The sequence below is a fragment of the Trachurus japonicus genome, chromosome 8, assembly GCF_045865225.1.
Source record: "Trachurus japonicus isolate A0001 chromosome 8, Traja_1.0".
NCBI lineage: Eukaryota > Metazoa > Chordata > Actinopteri > Carangiformes > Carangidae > Trachurus > Trachurus japonicus.
Window position 1 is genome coordinate 13262350 of NC_140914.1, and position 25007 is coordinate 13287356.

General features: G+C 43.6%; 1 protein-coding gene across 1 annotated transcript in view; it reads left to right on the forward strand.

Moving 5' to 3' along the window:
• The first annotated feature begins 4177 nt into the window (after positions 1-4177).
• The window catches only part of olfm2a (olfactomedin 2a), a 43238-nt gene continuing 22408 nt past the window's right edge, over positions 4178-25007 (forward strand). Inside the window, exon 1 of the mRNA XM_085783951.1 lies at positions 4178-4782. Within this exon, the coding sequence (XP_085640077.1) occupies positions 4723-4782 (60 nt within the window). The 5' untranslated portion in view covers positions 4178-4722. The remainder of the gene's footprint in view (positions 4783-25007) is intronic.

The following is a 25007-nucleotide window of genomic DNA, read 5'->3' on the forward strand; positions in this document are numbered from 1 at the left end:
GTTAAGACTTGCCCATCTGCACGCTTATTGACATGTTGTGAATTGTCTGTGCGTGGGAGATCGTCTGTGAGTCTATTAATCAGCGAGTATTACATTTAAACCAAAGACTGAGAGCTACACATGCTTAACAGTATCCTGAGTGCCTACTGGACTGCCTAATGTAGAGTGAACCTTCTGGATCATTTCAGGAAGCATATGGTCTTGCAGTCCATAATAACTCAGCAGCACCAGCAGCCGCAGCAACATTACGAAGATCCGTAACAACCATAAGCGCTGTCATAAGACAGACTCCAACGTTTGCTGGATGGATAGAGCGACTTGTACTCCAACTTTAAAAAATACAATTTGGCTGTGTGTTTAAGTGTGCGTGTGTGTGAGTGTCTGTGATGATCTGCAGTCTAGTCACACTGGGCCTACGCACCTGTTTAATATTCACTATAACCACAAACTAAACGTTAAGCTCCTCCGTCTCCAGCTCGGCTCCACCACAGTTTATGTTTAAAATTCCTCTCGCTTTCCAATTACAGTATACAACACAACTGCGTGCACCCCTGTGCAAGATCACTGCAAGGTTAAATATTTAAAGCTGTGTCATCCTACAATAGCTGTACCATGTTGTATTTGGAACAAATGAGTTAGAAACTCAGGCCCCACAGGAAAACGCCAATGTGACAACAATGAGCAAAACACGTGCAATAAAAGACAGGTTCCTGTGATAACAGAAAAAAAAGTGATTACAACTTCCCAGTAAAGGGCGATGACACGATTTCACAGCTTTCTCAGCTCTAGCCTGGGTTGTGTTTAAAGCAACATGGTATTGTACCTCATGGGAACTAACCACAGTCAACATTAGCAGTGGTTAGTAGGTATAAGAAGAACCATACCAACAATGATAGAAGGCACAGTAGCTATTCTCCAACAAATGAGGGCACACTGTCCAAGAGGAAACCCAGTACTGCTCCCAAAACTGCAAGATTGAACATGAAATGAGGCCTGTTGAATATTGGCAGCACATGAGACCAACATAAATGAGTTTGGATCAGATGAGGTCCAGCGTGTTTGGCGTGGACCTGGCCAGGACTGTCACAGTGACTGAGCAGTGCTCACTATGAAACATGGAGGTGGGAATGTGCTGATACGGAGCTTCTATTTTACAGAGACAGGTAGAGGAACAAAACCCAGGCAGAGAAAAAAAAAAAGCAAAGGCAGCATCTCAACATCTCACAGATTTCTAAAATACTGGTATCCTCCTGCTCAGGAGAATCTAATCATATTGGGACATACAAAACATTTTAAGAATTAAAAGAACATCAAACATTCCTGTTTTTCGGTTTAATTTTAATTGACTTCTTTTTTCTTTTGCCGAGAACAAATAAAAAAAGTGTTAAATGGACAAGATCCGCAATTAACATTTTAGTGATAGTAGCCTGGGGTGCATTCAGTTTTGTTGTACACTGTATTTGAAGAGAATCAACTCCTGGAAATCTATGTAATGACAGGCTTGGCAACGGTGGCTCAGAGCGAGTAATCCCATCTACACAGTTGTGTTTTAAGACTTAAGAACTTTATTTCTTGACAAGCAGAGTGCCTGCAGGCAGTCGGAGACAAACAAACACACACACATACTCGCGCACACATACACCAACACAGCGCTGGTGGTTGTTAAATTTAGTCCTCAGGCCACTTCAAAATAGTAGATATGTTGCATTACCTCAAAAATTGCAGCAACACACACTCTCACATGCCAAGAGAAAAAAAATGTGAGATTAAGTCATAAAGCATAAAAGTGGAGTCAAATATGCGTGAATCAATAGCAAATGTAAACACTGAGGGTAACGTAGATGAGACACAGGCAGAGACAGGGACAGAGACGATGACTCCAGAGGCACAAAAAGGTCTAGACCGGAAATACATTTTTTTTAAATGGTTATTTTAACGCCACATCTGCCTCACACAGTGCAGTTTCATATGAGGTGACAGGAAGTGAGAGAGATAATTCCTGCCTGCCTGAGAGAACACACAGTCGCCCTGGAGGTCTATTTTCTCCCCTCTCTTTCTCTCTCTCTCTCTCTCGGCCTTCTTGAGCTGACTCTGGGATAAAAAGAGAAAAATGCTGCATCTTTTGACAAATGGGTCATGCTTTGTTTGCATTTACCTCCAAAACAAGGGATGGAGACAGAGGAGGCGACGGAGGAGGGCAACCATGGGAAAGGAAGGCGGAGTCTGTTAGTACAGTGTATTTCCTCAGTGTGACCATTAAAACACACTGGCACTCTGACCCCATGCAATGACTCAAAATCACTTTTACTCACCCTGGCAGCCTTGGGCTTCTCTATTATTCTCAGCCTCGTGCTCTACTGTACTGAGTCTGAGCAGAGGCACAATCCAGGGTTGTACAGTATAGAATACAAACTGCAGTGAAAACAGCAGCATATGCAGGCAAGAAGAATTCCAGCATTCTTCTTTCCTTCATCTCCTCTTGTACACAACACCCCCCACCCTCGTCTCCTGTCCCCCCCGTCACCAACACCCTTGCATTTCACTTCCTCATGGTTTCTCCTGCTGGGAAAATAGACGGGTGTGCACGATGCCACCGAGGGCAGCAGCAGGGGGGGAAATGTCGGCCCTCTGCTGAACAATACAGGGGCTGGAAGGCAGAAGCCATCACAATGTCTGATCTGAAATCTTTTCTGAATGTGTTACTGTATACACTAATCCAACAGTTGTCGATTTTAAAAGCCATGACAAAGTGGAGCCACAGGGTTTGGGGATTTAAGAATAACATTTTGTTGATTTTTACTGTTGGTGACCTTTTAAGAAAGGAGAAAAAAAGGAAAACCGGACAGAAAAACATAACCCAAATGGAAATGGAAAATAAAAAGGTGGTAATTAGTGCTTTGCACAATGACAATATTTTATTCATGCAGTTCCAATAAACCTTATGTACTGTAGGAGCAGCACAGGGCCCCACAGTCCAGTTTGTCCCAGTGTGTAAGTGATTTGTCACTGTCTTCCATCCTGCTCTCCTTGCCTTTCTGCTGGATACACTTTCACCCTTCCACTGCTGTATTTATAGTAGTATGCATTTTAACAAAAAAGTTGTTTGTGTAGCACAGTACAGAGAGCCGGTGTAAGAACAGGTTTTGATATATCTCCAAATAATGTTTTAAATTGACACAACCATAAGTCATCTTTTTTAATTACCCAAAACAGTGTGCCATCATGCACCAACACCAATACGGCAAATTCTGTGGCTTAAGTGGTGCTTAATGACACAAAAAGGGAAATGGAGAGGGAGGGCTGAGCACGCTCTTGTTTTTGACGTCTTTGGTCTTCGTGGCTTCAGCTTTCTTAACAGCAGTCAGTCATTAGAAGCACCCATCACAGGTAAAATGTTGTGCATTTAGCTGGTTGCCATGTTTGTCTTAAACCAAGCCGTTATTAAGGAAGAAAGGGCAGATTATGTCGGCGGAAGGCTGTTGTATTTTTCATAACCAATTCAAAAATTGCCAGGAGCCAGAAGCACAGCCTGTCAAAAAGCAAGGGAATCATATGCCCACTCCGTGTCACTGTGACATGCATCACATGGACACATACATATAAATATAAACAATGCCCATAGAGGCTGTTTACACGTCAATTCATCACCTCACCTTGACTGGATAGTATATTATGCCAAACCATCATTTAATTATCTCTGTTAGCTTACGACATTAATTATCTTCATTGTAATTGGGCAAGAATAATCTTTATCGTTTCCCTAAACCCCAGAGAATCCCTCTATTTTGGCATTTTCTAATTGGATATGCATCACAGCTGAATTGATGGTATTAATGTAGATTTGACAGCTAGTACCACAATCTTTCAAACAATGACACTGTTCTTTACAATATGGCTTATAATACGCAAGAATACATTACAAATGGTAAATGTCAGTCTTTCTTGAGGTTCAAAAAAAACTATCTATCTATCTATCTATCTATCTATCTATCTATCTATCTATCTATCTATCTATCTATCTATCTCCATCCATCCATCCATCCATCCGTCAGTCACTTGGGCAGGAATAATGTCAGTGCAGCAGCAGGGCTCTCTCTCTACCTCTCTCGGTCAAAGACACATACACGCGCGCACGCCCACGCGCACGGCCAGGCTTGGCTGCATCAAAGAGTGGTACTTCTTTGACTGGGCTCCAAGCACACAGACGTGCTGCTCCTAGCGTCGGCACCTTGCAAGCACAGCAGTCACCTTCCAACCTCTGCGACTCTCCTCCGCGCTCATCGCTAAGTCGCAGTTATTTTGCAGGACGGAGAGGGGACTGACTGACTGACTGGCTGACTGACTGACTGACTGGCTGCCTGGCTGTGGCTGGCAGACTCACTGACTGTCCGCTTCGCTTCGATCACAGCATCTTGGAAAGAGGGGAGAGAGAGAGTTTCGCGCGCTGACATTGAGAGCGTGGTTTTGCGTTTGCTTTATACCCACAGAAGAGTCTATGCTCCAACAAAAAAAGACACGCGGCTGGTCGCTTTTCGGAGCCAGAGAGGGCTGCTGCTGCTGCTGCCGCGCGTCCTGGTGATGAGGTTGGTGGCGCGCAGCCGACACAGCATTAAAGGAATCCCTCTGTATCTGAAGAAACCGCCCCAGTGAAAAGGGACCAGAGCGGGGGGGTGAAGAGCAGCGGGAACTGGTGTCGGCCGGGACGCTATCATTTCGACGAGGATGCATCTCTTCAGTGCCATGTTCCTACTTGTGATGTTAGCTGTCATCGTGCCCTGTGAGGTAAGAACTCCCGGCGCAAACGCAATGAATAAGCATTGTCTAAAAGTTCCCAAAGCAGCGCTGATCGCCTCCATCTGCATGCTCATTCCATTCACAACCCTGCGTCTTAATCAGCTCAGAAAGACGGAAAACATTACGTTAAGTCACGGTGGTACTGCCCTGGAGGTGTCTCCTGTCAGAACCTATAGTAGTGATGAGAAACAATGAAAACACACAGGCAAGAAAGTTCAATGAGCGCAGCTGCAGCTGACAGTGAATCCACCTTAAGTGGTTTCATTCTGTTTTATTTCTGGAAATGAACTCACGCATGCTTTGGAACAAATTGTGACGGCATCATCTTAAAAGGGAGAAAAGTAAGAGTAACCTTTTACCTTGAGAGTGTGACTGATCTGTGGGGCTGTGATGCACCTGGAGGTCGTTGCTTTTACTGACCGTCCGGACTACAGTACCTCCGCATCACCGATGCACGGAGGTCCGGGGGAGCTCCCCGAGAAGCACCGCGACTTGAATGGGCTGAAAGAACCGCCGCGACGCTGACAGTTTGTTTACAGGGTCTATGTGTGATTTGTGGCTGTGAATACAAACCGTGCGTAATTAGTATAGTGTTGCCAACCAGAAGCCGGCGCCAACAAATGGCTGTAAATGTGCGATGTGTCTTGAATGTGTGTATCGTGAGTAGAGGAGGGAAAAAAGCCGCGTCTGTTTGGTAACATAAAAATGATGAAGTCTGATGTGACAGTTGTAGATTGAAGTGAAGGTTGGTAAATTATTTGACCCAGAAAAGCTTTCCGTCAAGGCAGGAGCATTTGAACCCTCGCAGTGGTTCAGCTGGTCAGCATTACAGGCAGTGTTGAGCCATCACCATCACCTCGCTTCTTCCTCCCCCACGACAGCTTACAAAGTATAAAGGGGGTCTGCTGATAAAGTAGCTACAGTTCGCCTGTTGTGGAGGAGTTGTGCATCCGATAAGGCGCTGGGAGATCTGCATGTTGGACAGCGCCCTCTCGCACCTTTGGTTTTCATGCAGCAGTGTTTTCAGGACCGCGGACAGCGCCGTGTCGCACCTCCACTTAAAAACAGCAGTCTGAGTCAGTGGAGCGCCACAGACCGCGCCTCCTCCCCCACGCTGCTGGGTGGTGGTGAGTGTCACCGTTTGGCTGAGGCCACCAGACAGATGCAGGGTCTTACATAAAACAACAGTGATGATAGAGATGAAAAATATCAGGCTGTGGGATATATGGGGGGGTCACTCATGCAGACAGACTACGCTTTTATTAACTGTGCCTGTTCCCGTGGACTGAAACCTCCATGGGCGACAAGGTGTTCAATCACTAAGGCCCCTGAACAATGCACTTCACTACAGCTGATATTTGCTTTGAGGTTGGTGGAGTTCAAGCATGACCAGACCACTGCCTGCAATTACATATCTGCCTATATTCAAACTAAATATAGGTATGAAAGTGAGTGTGGTTGTTTGTCTTTATGAGCGACAGAGTGGTGACCTGTCTGGAGAGTGTATCTCCACCTCTCGCCCCAGTGTTGACACTGATGCTGTAACATGTAGAAACAGTAAAGGCCATATGTTGCATCATACATCGGCGCCCGCGGTGTGAGTGGACACTGCAGTTGACCTTTAACAGAGGAAGAAGCTACAGTATGTTTTCCCTCTGCAGGAGGTCTCGCTGATGAACAGGCTACACCTGTGTGCTGGGTTCAAAAGGCATCAGGCCCAGCACAGACGGTATGAGAGGAAAACCATTCTGGGTGGTATGAAACAAGGTGCTCTGATTTAACAGTGACATTGAGCGCAACCTTTGCCACACGACTACCACGAAATGAGGATGTGCCTCTTTAACCTTCCTCAAATTAAATGAGGTAGATAAGTTTCCTTTGGCCTAATAACCAATTTAAATCTTATGATTCATTCAAGCCACACACAACATGTCTACCTCACAAGCACTAACACAGCACCGTGGATGTGGGAAGTAATGTCACTGTTAAACACTTGAGAATGCGTCAATGTGAAAATGTAGCTGATGACTTACTATCATCTCTCAACCCTCTCTTCAGAGGGTTGCTACTGTAATTGGCCTTGGGGGACAATTTGTTGTAAGTGTTCACATTAAATATTTACAGGGCTGAAAGAAAATATGACGCCACCCGTCACCCAAAGATTGCGCTGCAAACATAAAGAATTGATGACTTTTAGCATATCTACTGCAACGAGGATAACACTCCCCCACCAGCGGAGATGAGATATCCACATATTTTCAGTCACAGTCTCAGCACAGGCCTGTATGAAATATTTAAAGGGCTTTAATGAGACAGATGCACTTGTGCGATCACTGCATGTGTTTGTTAAATACCCATAAAGCCCAGGGGTCCTTAGTGAATTTGATACAGTGGGGAACCTGCTTGACCTTGGGTACAGGTGTCTTGCTGGGCCACACACATCAAACTATGTAACAGGACAGGCACCGACACAAATGCATATACGTCCATGTGAATTTTTAAGTACATCTCTGTGATGTATGGCCCACTACCTCTGTGTTACACTTTGATGGCTTCCACTCTGACAAATAGGCAGGGAGATGTATTGCAGTAGATTTAACCTAAAAAATAAAAAAAAATCTGCCAGTTCTTTTCAAAACACAGAAATTATTTCTTAAAACCAGCTTTTTAAAAATGTATTCATGATGTCGAAAATATCAAGGACCAGGCAACTCATCTCCTCTAAATGTAAGCTCCCAGACATTCAGAGAAATCTGTGCCAACAATCATTCTGCAAAAGGTAAACCTCCATTTTACATAGATTATCTTTGAACTACACTTTCAGGTATAGAAAATATAGCACGGCATGCATGTATTGACTGTCGTCAGTCAGGAGTTAGAAATTATAGTTTGTTAGCATAATACGGATCGTTATGAGTCTCCTGCAAAACTCAGCATCTTTTCATAAGTCTGGTTAATATTAATAGCTTAGTATTGATTGCTGAGAATGTAAATTTAGAGCAATGACAGAAAATCTGGCACAAAACTCAATTTATTCAGGAAATAGAAGATGTGTACTGTTTGTGGAGTAGGGCTTAAATCTAATGTGATGGGTGAAATTTAGTGGATATACAGCTTGAGGTGATCAGGTACTGCTGAGATAATAAATACAGACAAATAAAGACTAAATGTAACCTAAGTGAAATATTCCCTTCATCCCAAATACTGTAACTTTGAATATGTGGTTGCTGACAGTATAATTTTGCATAACATCAGTCACATTCTCGAATGGATGCAGATCACAAAGATGTGTGTTCCACTAATATTCCCATCCAGCCATCAAACTGATTTAAAAAGCATGCTGAAGTCTGACTGAGAGGTGAGGTAATATTGTTCAAGGGGACAAAAGACTGCTTTGTTCTGTTCTCCGAAGCTGCTCAATTTCTGCTTAAGTTGTCAGGCATGAAGATTGTTTCATGTACTTGAAAGACACACATTTAGGTTTAGAGGCAAAAAAATATATTGTTGGGGTCCCACTGGTGCAAAGGAGTGCCAGGGGAATGCCGTTATTGGTTTAAGATGTCTGGCCTCGAAGACTCCCGACAGTAGCACGGTTGAGAATGATGGAAATGAACACTTGCTTTGGTGCCTTTCCGTTTAAACAACAAGTGCAGTGGGGGAGAAAACCTAATTGCTTGTCATTCTCAAAGAGGGAGACAGAACCCCGTGTAAGCAATTGGCTAGATTTTTCAGCAATTTACTTGATCCTTCTTCTCACCAGGGATCACGATAAACAATCAGTCTGAACAGACTACCATTTAGGACCTTGTTAAGTTGTGTTTCCTCACTCTAGATTGGTGTGATGATTGCATCAGAAACGGACGCGGCAGGAGTCGATTTATAGAAGCTAAGTACTGTAAAGGAACCAGTACGTGTAAATCACAAAGCTGTTTAAAACGTCATTTGGCACAAACATTTGGTTTATTTACGTTAAGCTAATTGTGCAGTACTTCACTACTGCAATATAAGTGTCACTGAGCTTAGATGGTTTTACTGACACAAATAAACTTAAGCTATGATAATGGTATTATTGAGAAGACTTTCTTAACTATATTTCAGTGTTACTAACGAGCCAGACATACTGTACATTAGCTCTGATTCCACATAAAAAACAGCCAAAAGTGATGTAAAGCTGGCTAACTGCTTCTACAATGTCTCCACATGTGAGGACAGCAAGGACAGACTTCGGCTCAGACAGTCAGGAACAAACAGCTGGACTGGCTAACGTCCAGTTGAGATGGCTTTAAACAGTCCGCTGACCTGACAGTGACCCCTTTGGCCAAAAAATCTCTTTTCTTGGTGCCAGTCCAATGAGAGCAAAGCAGCGTGATCACAATAAAAGCCCTCCCCCCAGACATGAGTATGATTGAGCCACTTGTGGTAGATTTCTGTCCTTGTCTCTACGCCAAAAGCCTATTACACAGCAACCATACCGAAACACCGGCTCTTGTCAAACCTTGTACAAAAAAGAAAGAAAGAAAAAAACGTAACTCTGCCATTATTATCACCGAGCCTGCCTGTTAAAAGCTTTTATAAATATTGCGGGATGAGACTGTGCAGCTGGATGACAGTCAAAGAGGAACAGAGAGATGTGAGTCTTCTACATTTCCCGGGAGAAAGGACACTAGGTAGCAGGCTGGAAGGAGCGTGCTCTGCCAAGCAGCAGACTAACCTCCACCGAGAGAATTAAACAAATGAAAAGCTGCAGGAGCAGGGGTGTAAATCTGCCAGTGAGAGGCAAAGACACACACTCACCTACGAAAATCACCTTGCTGTGCTATGACAGGTGCAGTGCCGGTCTGACTTACTGACACCACACACACCACAGAAGCTCATGTAATTAGAAAGGTTAAGCCGCACTACGCGATAAATCCTGCACAAGAATATCACAAATTCTGGATGCAGTTGCATTCATTTTCTCAATTAACAAAGTCCACATCACATAAGTGCACTAGGTGTACACCACAGGCCACAGTTTCCTAATAAACTGCAATAATATGTAAGCTTAGTGTAACTTCCACATGTTCCTTGCTCTGTTAAGTGAGATAGCCCACATAACCTAATTTCTGTGCTGCCTGTCAGTCAGTAATAATCATGTCTAGCGCTGTGTGGTTGAGTAAGTGAGCAGACAGGGTTAGATCAGCCACTATGGCTGCATGCACCTTCATGCAGTCCCCATTAATATACAAAGGTGTCGCTTCACAATCAGCCACAGATAATGAGGTTGCTTTATGTTTGATTCAGTGCTGCTTGAGGAGATTGAATAGTATGTGCTTGTGTCATGACTGATTAGGGTAGAGCTCGAATCAGTGCACGATAATGATGGCACATTGTGTGAGTCAGAATCTTACCACTGTAAAGAGATTTGTTTCATAAAAGAGATACTGCTTAAAAACGGGGGGGCTGAAGTACACAGAGCTATTGAGCCTTTGTACCGTCTGCTGTTCACTCCCCCATCTTAATGTCTGATGTGCTTTCATGTAGACCGCTGCTTCATCATCAGAGGTGTGTGTGCGTGTGTTTGTGTGTTTGTAGGGACAAATAATCTCTTCACGCAGTAACATTATGGAGACTCACCTCCCATTTGTGGAAAGAGTATACTTCATAATAATGCCCATTTTGTTTTTAGGTAAGAACTTGCTTTTGGTTAAGGTCACCTACAGTAAAGTCAGGATGAGTGTTAAACGTGTAATGCCCTCATACAGTAAGTACTCTGTGTGCATGTGTGTGTGTTGTGTGTGGGTGAGTGGGTGCACCCAGCATGTGTGTGTTTAAATGGACAGGGAGGTTTGTGTTCCCATGTGAGTGGTTTGTGTTTCCAATGTTGATGTACCTGTTTCTGGGTCAGTTTTCTAAATGTGGTCTGTTCATGACTCACACAGGGGTGATATTAGTGTGTGATGATGATGGCAGCGTTTTTTTTTTGTTTTTCACGGTGTGGGCCCGGAGTGAAATGGGTGACTGATTTTACTACTGCAGTGTCGTGGATGAGGCATGAAGGCAAGGCAGCGGTTTGTGTGGTAATTGGTTAACAGATGGAACGCTGGGTAGAAAAATGTGTGAGGTCATTGGCCTGACTCTCAGACTAACACCGTGTCCTTTTAATGATTGGCCCCCTGAGGTCCAGAGGGTGTGTCACCTTCCCAGCTGGAATGCCCTCCCGATCATGCACATGTGCAAACAAACGCGACCTTCCTACCTGACACAATCGCAAAACTGCCATATTAGCTTTCTACAAATTAAATCTTACAGTATAGCATAGTAACACATTTCTCAGATCAGTCAGATTTTCATAGCAGCATTGCAGACTAATTGCCACTCCCCATTGACAGAGAGGCGACACCAGATCATGCGATTGCTGGACCTTTTTAACTGTCATGAGACATTTCCTGTTGAAACCTCAGGCTCTTAAGTGTTTTTTTAATCACATATCTCAGGACAACGGAGACTGTCAAAGTCAGACAGGAAAGTCTGGTAACCTTGATATTTAGTCCATGTTTTAAATGACCACTTACTCATTCAGAGCCACAAACAGACCACTACTTATGCTCCAGGGTTGTATGAGCTCTAAATGACCTCTGTTGCTGTTTTCTGTCTTGCTGAAAACCCAGTGGCCTGATGTCCTAAAATGACCATTAGCAGTCCCATGCACTGAGCTGGCTGACTCTGGGGCAGCTCGTAATCAAAAGGTCTTTAAGGTCTTGTGGGATTGAGGGCTAAATACTGTTGGTAGGGCTTTCTGATTTAAACACACATGGTTAACCTGGCAGCTAACCAGCAGCCAGCTGTTCACTAAGGGACCGATTACCTTTTTATACATGCAAGAGAAAAGAAAAGTAGATTTACATGTGTCCTCTTTTAAGCCCCCAAACGTCCTGCTATGACCCGTATTCTTTTAATCAATGCGCAAGGCACAAAAAATGTCTCATAATATGAGCATGTGCTCACATACAGTAATGTATAGAATGCCATTTCTGCTTGCTATGCTCTCTGTCAACAGTATACAGGAGGATCAGCTTGACTGGTGGGATGAATATCATCCCTATATCGCATTCTCTCCCCCCCTACTTTCTCTCTTTCCTTCTGTGTGACTGTGCTGGAGGGTGCAGGACTCCCAGAGGTTTATGTCTGTGACTCTAAGCAAGAGTGACATTTCTCTGACAACACCCAGAACAGGCACACGCATGCACACGCAAGTCTGTCTCACACACACACACACACACACACACACACACACACACACACACACACACACACACACACACATTGCCTTTGTCTCCCTTTCTCTCTCTCCCTCCTCTTTTGCTCTCTAGTTCACAAACATGTCAGCGACGGGATCCACAACAGACAAAGAGCAAAGCAAACGCATGGAATCAATACCAACAAACATGGCCGAGCCTGTTAAGCCTGTCGTGTAGTGCAGCATGAGTGACAGATGCCAATTAGAGGACCTACATGCTTGATCATCTGGTCAGAGGTGGATACACAGCCACCGATAATAAGGGTAACAACACACGTTACCCTAGTAACTGCCACCAAGGGACTCACCTAGTGATTTTTTTTTTTTTTTTGCATTCATCTGCTCTTTTTTGCATTGCAGCAGGCACCTCCTGACCAGTTTTCTGTACGACCTTGCTTTCCCCTGCTCGATGAATCTTTTATGAGCCTGGCAATGTGGGTTTCTGTGTAGAAGATTGGAATATAAATATGGCTGTTGCGCCTAGAGCTCGTCTTCCCCCTCTGATACAAAAGCTTTCATAAGACTGAGCAGATTGGGCAAGCTGCTACTTGAACGGTGCTCTTCACATCTCTTCGCTTTTATCGGAAGACACACATCCCCATATGAGAGGGTGCTATGCATCTCAAACGTCAGGCACAGATCCTTTCTCTCTCAACCTATCGCCCACATGGCTGGACAATTACTGTAGGGCTGCCACAAACAATTATTTTGATAATCGACTAGTCACCAATTATTTTTGCGAATAGTCAACTACCGGATCATACGTAAATTGCAGCTTATCACGTCAAGCGTCAGCTTGTTGCAATGGCGGTGCAGCCGAAAAATGTGAAACTGCCGGTGCCACTGTGGACAATAACCTTTTAGACAGTGAATACAAGTAAGAAGAAGGCTGTTGTTGTTACAGTGAGCTCACTTTACTGTGTGTTTCATGGTGACAGAGACGTGAGATCGTTTTCGAGTCTCCAGTTGCTATGGATATGGTACGCCTTTTGTGCGTGTGCTATGGCTACTTCGTCTGTCTCTGTCGGTGGGGTTTTGGAAGAGGTTCATAGAGGGACCCGACGGTGTATTGTGTTGAAATTTCTGACCAAGTCGCCGACTTTACTTTCACTTTCTGTAGCTTTAATGTTAGCAGCTAACTAGTCGAGCTTACCATGACGACTGTCCCTCTTCATCAGAAATTGAATCAGCCACAAAGTGAATTTTTTTGTCGCATGGCATCTGTCCGACTTCTTATTTATCTGACTTCCTATTTCTCCGACCATACATTTCTATATGAACCTCCCCAAACCTAACCCGGATTAATTGTAGTCGGAGAAATGGGCGATCGGACTTTTGGGCGGTCAGACTGTATTCTCCCCTTTCAGATGCTCGTGCTTTGCATTGCACATTCTTCTCTTTTATTTTGGTAAAATTCTCCCGAACTTTCGAGCTGCGTTGCCGGCTAGCCATGATACTGTTTGGGCACAACTTTTCCGGTGACATCACGGCTGACGCCGATTACCGCTACTGCACATGTGCGTCAAGGACAGAAAGGCAGACAAGGCAGCGGAAGGTACAGCGAAAGGTTTTGAGAGAAAAAAGCTTAAAAAAATGAATGACAACTATCAACTATTAAATTAGTCGTTGGCGGTTTTGATAGTCAACGTACTCGTGACTAGTCGACTAATCTTGGCACACTACACTCCTGGGAAATTGTGTTTCCTTAACAAAGAGTTGTTGTTTTGTTCTTTACATCAGATTTTCAGTCAGAGATTTTGTGCTGCATGCTTTTTTCTTTGAAAGCTATAGTGTATAATTACACATCGCTCACATTCATATTGTGGAGTTGAGAGCTGTAGCAGCCATTGACAGTGAATGAGAGACGAAAGAAAAGTAAATCTTGGTAAAGCTCTTCAGACTGCACTACCTCCCTCTCTTTCTCTTTTATCTTCTTTTGTCGACTTTGTTTACACCTTCTATTCCAACTGATCCTTGCTACCTTTAGTCCAGAGAGTCCTCTCTTCACTGCCATACGTGCGAGTGACAGCATTGCCTCCCATGTTGAAAGCTAACTCAATTGCAGAGCTTTCATTTTGGGGGAATGAAGGATGAGAGCTATGCGGCGTGGCAGAAGCGGGTGGCAAGAGGAACCATTTAATCGATGTGGTTTCCGCGTGGCACTGTCACAGCCACTCAGTAGGGCCATTGATGAGGGAGCCTCTCTCTGACTGCGCCAAGGCTTAAAGGCTCCAGTCAGGGAGGCGTGTGAGCCCAGCAGCCACCAAACCCTGCTGCATATCAAGCAGGCAGATAGAGCTGCTCTCTACAGCCCTACGGTGAGCAGAGAGGTAGCGAGGTCCTTTGATAGAGACACTGCATGTAGGAGAGGGGAGATAACAAGATGCTCCAGTGGAAGGAACACCAGCTTACATTACATTATGCCGCCTAATTCTAAACCCCTGGGATTTCTCCAAGTCTGCAAAATACACACACACTCGCGCACACGCACACACACTAGTGTCTGATACTAGGTAGGTGCAAACATCTGGAAGTAGAAGTCACGACTACAGACTGTTGTATGCAGCTAATTGGGAAACTGGTATGTGTCATATTAAAGAAAATGTCAAGTATAATCATAGCACTGATGGCGTTTACTGAAAGAAATAAGATGTAGCTTTGATGGATTACACAAAATTGGAGGAAAATGATGTAATAGGCTGACTTCTGCATTAACTTTTCATAGATCAGAGGGCTCTGATTTAGATAAGCATATTAGTCAAAAGGAACTTTTCTTTAAACCAGTTCCACGTAGCCAGACACACCACGAATCCATTACTAATTATGGCCCTTTACTTTGTACACAAACAAAACACACTTCTGAAACAATGGCATCGAGCTTGCCTCCAGTTCTCACTTTGCAACACTTTTTTTTCTCCCTTGTGCTCTCAATAATCTGCCGCTTCAGACACACAAAGGCAGCTGGTGCAAAGAATAATATGGATTTCCTCTATACTCAAAGGAAAGCAGCATTTTGCCTCTATATCCCTTTGTAACACTCTTCCCAAAAAACATCCATATGTGCATCTGGATCATGTCTGTGGCACTTAAGGTACAACTACAAAAATGTCTGTTGTAATGTCTTGAATAAATTACAAATCATCATCATATGTGGCATACTTCAGTCACACACAGAATCAGACACAAACTGCAGACAGATGCTATGAACTAAAGAGGCTGTGGTGATCATGGTTGGTGGGCAGTGTCAGAGTACAAAGTGAGAGGATGTGGACTGAGTTTGAATTAGTGCCCAGTGGAGTAGCTGAGCCGGGCGGCATGGCTGGGAAGTGAGAGAGAGAGACGGAGAGAGTGAGAGTGTGTGTGTGTGTGTGAGAGAGAGAGAGAGAGAGAGACAGAGAGAGGTAAAAGACAGTGGAGTTGCTGGAAATGAAAATTGGAGATTGCGGGCAGGGATAGAGAGAAATAGACAGAGAAAGTGCCTTCTGACTGTGCCTGCAGGGTTATTATCTCTCCCATCCAAACCAAAAGGAGAATAATAATTAGAGGTCTATCGCTTCGTCACCATGATTTTATTCCCCTCACTGGCACACACTCCTTGCAGATTGTCTTTAATTAGCTTCACATCGCTTAATCAATACGGCCATGACCGTGACAAAACAATGGCATGTGCATGCTGTCGCTCAGGCGAGAGAGAGAGAGAGACACAGGAAGCAAGGGATGAAGTGTTGACAGACACAGATGAGAGAAGAAAATGATGCAGAGTGGCATTTCTCTGAGAAGGAGGGGGGGGCGTCATGCTCTGATAAAAAAACCTGCTCTCATGATAATTAGACTCTGCATTTGTTTATCTGTTATGGAGTTTGTGTGCTCGCCAATGTGATATTATGTACCTATGTGTCTGCATCCTGCTGCATCACAAGGTGAGAGGTTGCAGCCTCGGCTCAGTTGTATAGCAGGCAGCAGTGACGGTCCTGTCGTGTAAGCCCACACTGAGGGATCTAATTCAGTAATCCTTGTTATATTTTTGAGCAGCAGAGTTGAGTGCTGCAGCCACACTAATGGCGATGTGATGAATAGGTATTCAGGAGAGGTCTCTCTCTTTAAGCCTTAGCGCCTCAGGCTACTTGGCCCTCTCAGGCCCAGTTCTCATCTTTTACTCCTCTCAGTGAGGGTAACAGCATGCAGTGAGCTTGTGTAGGGATCTTCAGAGAAGAGCACTTCTCACTTGTCAGGCACATTTTTCTACTTGGTATGTTCTGGATCGATTTGTGCGGCTGACATGCTTATATCTGTGTTGTTCTATCCAAACAGGACCAGTAAATGCGAGACTCAGCTTAAACTGAAACAGATATGCATTTGTCCAAAATTATTAGATGCGCTGTAAGGCATTTACACGGATAAACAAGTCAGCAGGAGTAATTTGTTGATTCAGGAAGGTCCCACTAACATCAAATGATGAAACAAGAAAATTGCCAGGGTATATAAGGGACAACAGTGTCCACCTTATACATATACATACCACTCTACATATACATATACACACAGTAAGTCTTTGCCATTCAAATTAACATTAACACACAGTTGTTGTGCAGAGGTGAGCCTGCGCACGGGGTGTCATTAAAATTTAAATTAGTGATTTAATTTGCAGGTGGCAGCAATGCTGGATGGATGTTACCCTCTCATGCTCATTATTAAAGTGTGTTTCTGTCATTCTCTTCCCCCGTGGGAAGAGGTTGGATCATATCTCAAATGTATTCTTGTCCATTTTGCTCGAGGCAATCAGTCAACAATGCGATGCCCCCGGAGGAATGAGTGGTGCAGTTGCAGACAGCCACGTCTTAAAGACAGCAAATGAAAATATTTGTGTTAAAGATTAGCAAAGGAAGACCCTCCTTAAGGGAAAAAAAATCATCTCCCATTCTCTCCTGGTGCTGCATGGAATATTAATGCCAGGGATGGCCTTTCAGATATCATATCTCCCAGGCTGCACTGACAAATATCATCATTAAGCACCCTAGATCTGCATCGTGCTCGGAGTGAAGAACGTAGCATCCTGCATCAAGCAGAATCCCGCATACAAAGACGACACAGGCGTACTGTTTATAGAAACGCTGTGTATAGCACACATTAACTCACATATTCCCAAGCACACACGCAGCTCACAGACGGTGCAATTCACGTTTTTTTTGGGAGCAGAGCTGAGCCGAGCTATTAATGCAGGACATGTCACCACATTCACCATGCGGTTTATGGCCTTGTTCGCTGCATCTGTTCCTGAGAGATCCAGCCTGATGAGCCAACGCCGTCCCCTGTGGTGAAGCACCACACTCTCTGCGGCCACTCACTTTACGATCACGCGGCCCTCTCTCTACCTTCCTCCCACCACCACCTTTGCACTCACAATACTTCTCATCTCACACTTGGCCAACTCCACTGAATATTACCCCTTTATAATATTCAACGTACACCCCGCTCACTCCTGCTCTGTATACTCATTTTCTCCAGTTTGTTGATATTTTCCTGTCTGTTTGTTTGTGTAATCACTGAACGGATCAGTGGCTCCTTATTCTGACAATGCAGCAGAGACTTTGCAGATTACATGGCTGGGATCATCAGCAGGGTGTTCGGGAGGAGGTACAAAGAACATACTGTAGGCCAACACAAAACTGTTTATTTGTACTAATAATTCCTTCCACTCTTTCCACCAGCGAGGCAAAACCTCATAAAAGCACACAGTGACAAGCTAATTTATTTATCTACAAGTTTCTCCTAACCATTTTTTGCCCATAACTCCGTGTGGCTGTAAATGTAATATTCAGTTAGGGGCTGTTTGGGGATTTCTCTCCACTGCACACTGTGCCTGTGTTGTACTAATAATGTCTCCCTAATTAAATGTTACAGCTTCTCTGAGCATTAATGACCTGAAGACAGAGGATACAAATGGAGGCTTCAGTGTGAGCTCCGACAAAGAAGCTGGACATAAGACTGCAGGGTGGTTCTGTCCCTTCATTACTGATACAGCACATAGCTGATGGGTTCTGGTCATTGTTTACTTCTGACCATGTCGAGCGCACGGCATTGCGAGTGATTTTTTTTTTTTCTCCCACAATTGACTGCTGCAAACTCTCAGTCAACCAGACTATAATTGGCAGGATCTCACCACTCCTCTCTGGTCCTGTTAGTTTCGCTGTTGCAGACGTGGCAGAAAACAGACAAGATGTAAATTCATCACCTCAGGGAGTTTCAAATGCATCACCCATCTTTTTCCTCTCTTTTTTTTTAGTTTCTCTCGCTCCCTCACTTTCTTTTCCCTCATTTTACCTCTCGTAAACATCCCACTCTTTTATGACCTTCTTGTCTCTCTTGTATTATTGTTTGGCTTATTATCCTTTGTGTAACCCGGCATAATGACAAGCTAATGATGGTGATACCTTCACCCTGCGACTGGGTGACATTTGTAAACAGGAACTCAGAAAGAGACCAAACGGGAAAAAAACTAAAAAACTTGAGTCCCTTTAGTCATTTCAGAAGTGACTATGTACATGACATCTAAGATTAGCTCTCAGCTCCTCTGCAGGTATAAATGAATACATCATTAATGAAACAAAGCACTTTGCCAGTACAGTAATGTTTAAGAGAGAAATGGCACTCAACAACTCCAGCAGTGCAGTAGCAAATTTAAAAAGGCTCACAGCAGTGCACACACAGCAATATATAGAGGCCAAATGCAGATTTGTAAATATTAGCATGCTTTATCAGTTGTAAAACTGAGCTGCTACTTGAGGACAAATTAGGTTTTCAGCTCTCAGCGTAGGGCAAGTTATCATCTGGATGAGAAAAAACTCAATTATTCTGGAAGATGGTGACAAAGGCAGCACCACAAGTTCAGTGAAGGGCGTTTTGAAGAGGCAAGTGGCCATAGGGGGCAGTCTCAATTAGCAGGCTTTCTTTGAGCCTCAGCTACCTTTCTGCTGGGCTGATGACTCCCAATTCGCTGTCAGTAATTAGTCCATTTACAGGAATAGGTTTTCCTGCACAACAGAGAGAATGTTTGATTAGCTTGGTTGTAGAGAAGGTCAGGATATAGCAGTGGCTTTCTGCCCCTGGATCCAGAAGAGTGGGATTTGCGGGGCATTGGTAATCAGGTCATGGAGCCAGGAAACGATCATAGTAATTTTGTGCGTGTGTGAACATGTATCCGTATGCATGTGTGTAAGTGTGAGTGCAACTCTGTATGTGTGTGTGTGGCCAATTCAACTGGGCACATTTGCCACAGGAAGTGCTGCACTGAGCCGTATTCAGCTGGTGCTGTTGGCATGAGGAGGTGCAGAACAGTGGATAGAGCCATGCTGTGCTGCAGAATGCATGGCAGCTGATTGCCGCATGTAGCTCCTGCCTATTGGTTTTGATCAAGGCTTTTCTTTTGCAAGCCTCAAGCATAATGTGACGCCCTGCTTGTCACTGATTGAGCCATCTGACATGTGACCATATATGGTTCATTCATACCAGATACCCTACAAATAATAATGTATGCCCCCATGGACTGTTGAGATTGTAATCAAGGGAGCAATCAGAAGCAATCAATCCTCCTATGAATAAAATTTGAATGCATGTTCCAGCAATATATTCATGACGCTTCTGAAAACAAGTAAACCAAACTAGGGTCTCTCGCTCAATGCCATGTTTGCTTGATCGAAGGAAACATGGCAAAGTAAATATTTTTGCAATTTGGCCTCTTTGACTGCACCTGTCCCTCTGGGTGATTCATTACAAAGACAGACTGAGCGGGAGACACATTCAAGATTATTGTAAAGACATCTGCAAATGTCCATTTGGCGTTAACAGTGCCTGTATAGGGAAATGTTCTCTTGGGCTTAAATATCTCATTCAATGCTAAGGTGATATTGCTTCAAAATAATAATGCAAGCAAATAAAGAGTAGACTATCTGCCCACGATCAAAGACTGTAATGTCTGTACAGTTGAAAAAACAACCGCAATTCACAGGTACTGATAAAGACTAAATGAGAACACAGAAGGTGTCATGTGTATCAGTCGAGCAATCTTGTAATCATTGTGATTATAAACGCGTCTCCTTGTCTTCTGTGTGGGTTGATTAGGTGGGCTCTACAAGCTCTACTGTAAAGACAGTGGATAGACTCATGACAGGGTATTGCTGGTGTGTTACAGTCGATACAGGCAAGCAGACACACTTGCTGCATTGATTTTCTTTCCCGTGAGTTCTCCCTGGAAGGATAGATTCTCACCTGTTAACAGGCACCGTTGTAGTTAAGCAGTACTGCTTAATGAGCCTCGGGCGCCAAAACACCGTTTTGTTCCATACATCCGTTTTATACAGTAGTGACTAAGGTTGCTTTTGTAGATTACGTGCATGTCACAGCACAGGTTTCACACCCACAGCACTGTGGCAGCCACCATTACAGAGGATTGTAGACATTTCACAGCTCAGTGGAGAGAAAGCGTTGCTCATGCAAGTGGACGCAAATCATTGACACACACACACAAACAAATCCATGTGTGCATGCAGTATGTAAATACATACACACAAATGCAAGTTGAACATGCAAGCTTATTGACAGCCCATGTCAGGTCCTAATGTGAGCCACACACTTTAAATCATGTCATGCCATTTCATATACTGTCAACCGCCACTTTGGTCGGTGCAAGACAGAGGTACGACTTAATTTGTATCATTAAAGACTTTGCACTGGATATTCTGTGTATTCTGTGCATGCACAGGTCGATGTGGATGTGTACACGACCGTCCTCCTGTGGTCTCAGTCGCTACTCTAAAATGTGAAAGCCCAGATGAGTTTCCTTAATCAAAGGCCCACAGGAGCCGTTAATAGATTAAACACTCCATGTTGAAAGCACACCACTGTGTCTGCCTGCCTGAACCCTGGGGTACAGCCTATTTATGCCATTTAAATAGTTGCTATGGTAATGAGGTCACGCTTTGTTTAAGCTGATTTTGATCTTGATATATTTAGAAGGCAGTGGGCCTGCATGTCCATCATCTAATTAATGAATTATGACTCAGAAAAATAGCCAGTATCCTCAGAGCCAGATGACTCCAGCATCCTTCAGAGCTCAGACGTGGGCTCCGCTCGTGTGTGGCCTCGCTGCCTCAGTCATAACAGCTCTGCATCATTATGAAGGAGGTCTGTGTAATTAGCTGAGGTGTAATTTGGTACTATGTTTCAGCTGTGAATTTGTAGCTGGCTGTATGTTTGTGCTCAGCGAGGATGTGGCAAGAGCTTGGCGCTTGCTGTTCCACAGCATTGTTATCTCACTCTGAGCTCGTCCCTATGGCCTTGGGGCTTTGTAGTGCTCTACTGCCATCCATGGGTGTGTGTGAATGCTGCCATTTCTGCAGTTGGTGGGCATTTGCAACATTTTAACTGATTAAAAATACCCTTTATAAAGCATGCCCCCAGGCTAGGAGCAGAGGAGGCTCTTATTGGATGTTTAGGATAAAACACAAGGCCATGTTGGCAAGTCTGTACAATACAGTGCAAATCTATGTCCAAGGATGCAACAAGAAAACTAAGTTCACCAGTGAAAAGTGTATGAGATGAGCTCAGCTTTTTTTCTTCTAATTGCCCATGGGGTTAAGAGAGACAACACGGAGAGGGAGAGGAGTTAAAGGCTAAATAAAACTCGCGGACAAGGAGAACAAAAGAGAGCGACAGAGAACTGGAGATAATGACATGGCAGAGGAGCAGAAAAATGAAGCTGGCCAATTATTAGAGTCGAAATTATGAGGAATGGCTTTGAAAATTAATCAAAAAGGATTAAATTAATACAGGTTAAATGGCCGACTTCCTCTCTTGCTAATATTTAATGAAAGCTTGTTCTGCCAACAGACTCTGTGATAAGACAATTGATTGGCAGAAGCCTGGGATACTTTGAGGTATGGCAGATTGTCCTCATCATGCTGATTGTTCCCATCCCTGATATGGTCCATCACTTTTCATAAGATGCCATCTGACCTGCACTCCGTGAGAGGAGTTTTAAGTTTAGCACTGCAGTATGTAACAGAAATGTTTTTAAGAGCACGACATTCTATTCATCTCAAGCAAATCCATCAGTTAACAATAAAGTTATCCAACGGAAATATAAACTTAAATAGTAGATAAAGGTGTAAAACTTAAATACCCTTTGAGGGAAGATACAATGAATTCCTTTCGTAATTATACATGAAGCAGGTACAGCATGCACCCGGGATTTAATTGACACAAATGAATAAAATCATGTCAGTGCACAATGGAAAAAAGAGACATTGTCATTAAAGTGCAGAGAAAATAGAGTAGAGCCAGAGAAAAAAGAATAAAAAGGCATTGGGGAAATCATACTGTATAATTTCTGCGCTTAAGGTTTTGTTTTGATGTGGGAACAAGGTTTATTATCTGAAGACACAAGAAATTCTCTCTCTGAGGTTGTTTTTTTGTCTAATACTGTAAAGTCACTAGTTTTTAATCTATATTCTGTATCTGTGGATGAGCACAGGCAAGTAAAAATATCTTATTGACCACCACAGTTCACTGCGGAAACTCTTATCTGCTCATGTCAAAGAGCAGAGTCTGCTTTACATGCCGACTATTGATGATTATTAATATATCAGAGCATTGCACAGATTTTATCGAATGATCACAACGACAGAGGCTGGTTTATTTTTGAGATCAAACAAACACTATTTCGTAATAAGGAGATCTTAAAACTCATTATTTCAGGATCACACAACGATTAATCTGTGATCAATAGAGAACTGAGATTATAAAAAGGTGCACAGATGGCCTCGCTGTCACCTGCTGTGCGTCTAACTCTGCGTGTGTTCTTCTTGTACCTATTCGAGGACCAATTTGAGTTTTGAGTGAGGACATTTTAGACACTTTATTTATCAGACAGCTCGTAGTGTTTCAGACTTACTCTAAGGTTAATGTGAGGTTTGGCATTCAGATATGATGATGAAAGTTTTAAGGGTAGGGCTGCTGTGTGTGCGTGCGTGTTTACTGGCTGCATCCTCTCTCTGCCCCACTATTTCATAATTCAATATTACATATTTTGCAGTCAAACTGAGAAAATAGTATCATAAATAATCAAATAATCATTTTGCTGTTTTAATGGATTTTTTATTCCACTTACTTCTCTACTTACCACAATATGAGTCTGGTCTTTATAATTATCCAAGATGGGGCATCATCAATGAGCACCATCTTGAAGGATTCTTTACTTTTTAACCTACAGTAGCCTTCCTGCTGCTGTGCCAGGCTTTCTTGGGGCATAGAGACATGGGTAAAGGATGTTCATGTTTAAATCTTTGCTGCCACCATGTGAACATGAGGAAAACTGCACACTGGTGCATTAAAGGGAATATGCTGTATTAAAAATACAGCCTTCCATCCTCACAAACACTTGAACATGTAGATGCATTAAGATAATGCCATTATACGTACACAGTAACATTCATATTATATTAATTAAATATCTATGTGTTTAACTGTAGTAATTGTAGAGATAAGCTTTTTACTGTAGATAAACACCGATTCAAATGAAATCAGATAATGTCAATTATATGTACACTTGACACTGGTCTATTTCTAGTCTGCCCCTGGACTTTGGCCTAAGAAAGGAGCAGCAGTGTGTTAATGTGTTCACAGATAGACTTTTTAAAGAAGCCTTTTTCCCCCTCTCTTCTCTAAAAGCTCTGAAGGACATTGAGCGGTGTGTATGTAGTGCTGTCACTTGCCTTCTTACATCTCCTTGACACATTCCAATACAGTGACAACTACCTGTCACCAGGTTCAGTCTTGCACGGCAATTATGACAGTCTCTCACTCTCCGGTGTGTGCGCATTGAGGGCGCAGTTCCTCTGATAACCACCTGGGGGCAGTGTTGCTGCAGAAATGGAGGAGCCCACAGAGGCCAAGACTGATGTGAGAACCCGGCAGGTGAGCTGAGGAGGGCTGACATTTTTTTGGACGCGGCTCAAAAAGCTGTCTCCTCTCATATCATTTCACAGTGCGCCCCACACAGAGGAGCCCATATCACTCACCCAATGTGACTGGGTGGGGAGGGGAGCACGTCCATGGCTGACAAAATGAATAAGTCAGCAGACCCAGGAAGCAAGGAAGGAAGGAAGATGACCTGGCCGTTTTGTCTGAGCAGGCCATTCTGTCATCATTATGCATGGCTGTTTAGGGCATAAAATGACACTGCCAGTGGGCCCGCTGTCTTGGAGGAAATTGTTATGGGGAAAGGCTTCAAGCTTCAAGGAGAAATTTGAGACACCCTCCTATCCCCATCCCCTTTCATGCATCATTCCATCTGGTCCGTTGCTGTAGAGGTGAGCAACAAAATTCACACTGCTATGATTCAGAGAAAAATAAAACACTTTGCCCACCACATCATAAGGGTCGATCTAAATTTCAGAACACGTCTAAAGTCTGTCATGAAATAAGATGAAATCAGGATTAAGGCACAGTCCCTGGAGTGAAATGATACCAATATAGGCAGCAGAATGATTGGTATGATATCTGACACTGGCTTACCTGCTGTGTGCTGAAAGCTAAAATCTTTTGGATTACAGCAGTAAAAATATACCACTTGTAAAATAATATGTAATCCCTCTTACTTAAGGAGAGCGTGGCGTAGCAGCCAAGTAAAGGCAAATCTGAGCTTTATTTATTGCTTGAGGCACAATTCCACCTTTCAGTGTATATCAAGTCGTCCAAATGTGCACTCGAGAGCTACAGCACCATTTTACATGGTGAGTGTCAAGAGGGCGTTGTTACTAAATATTGGTGTTATGGTTATGCCTCAGGCAGAAAGGAGTTGGTAAAACACTGTACAAGTGTAAGCAACAGGCTGATTTAGGATACGGAATGACAGATGAGCTGTCATGAGAAACAGCTC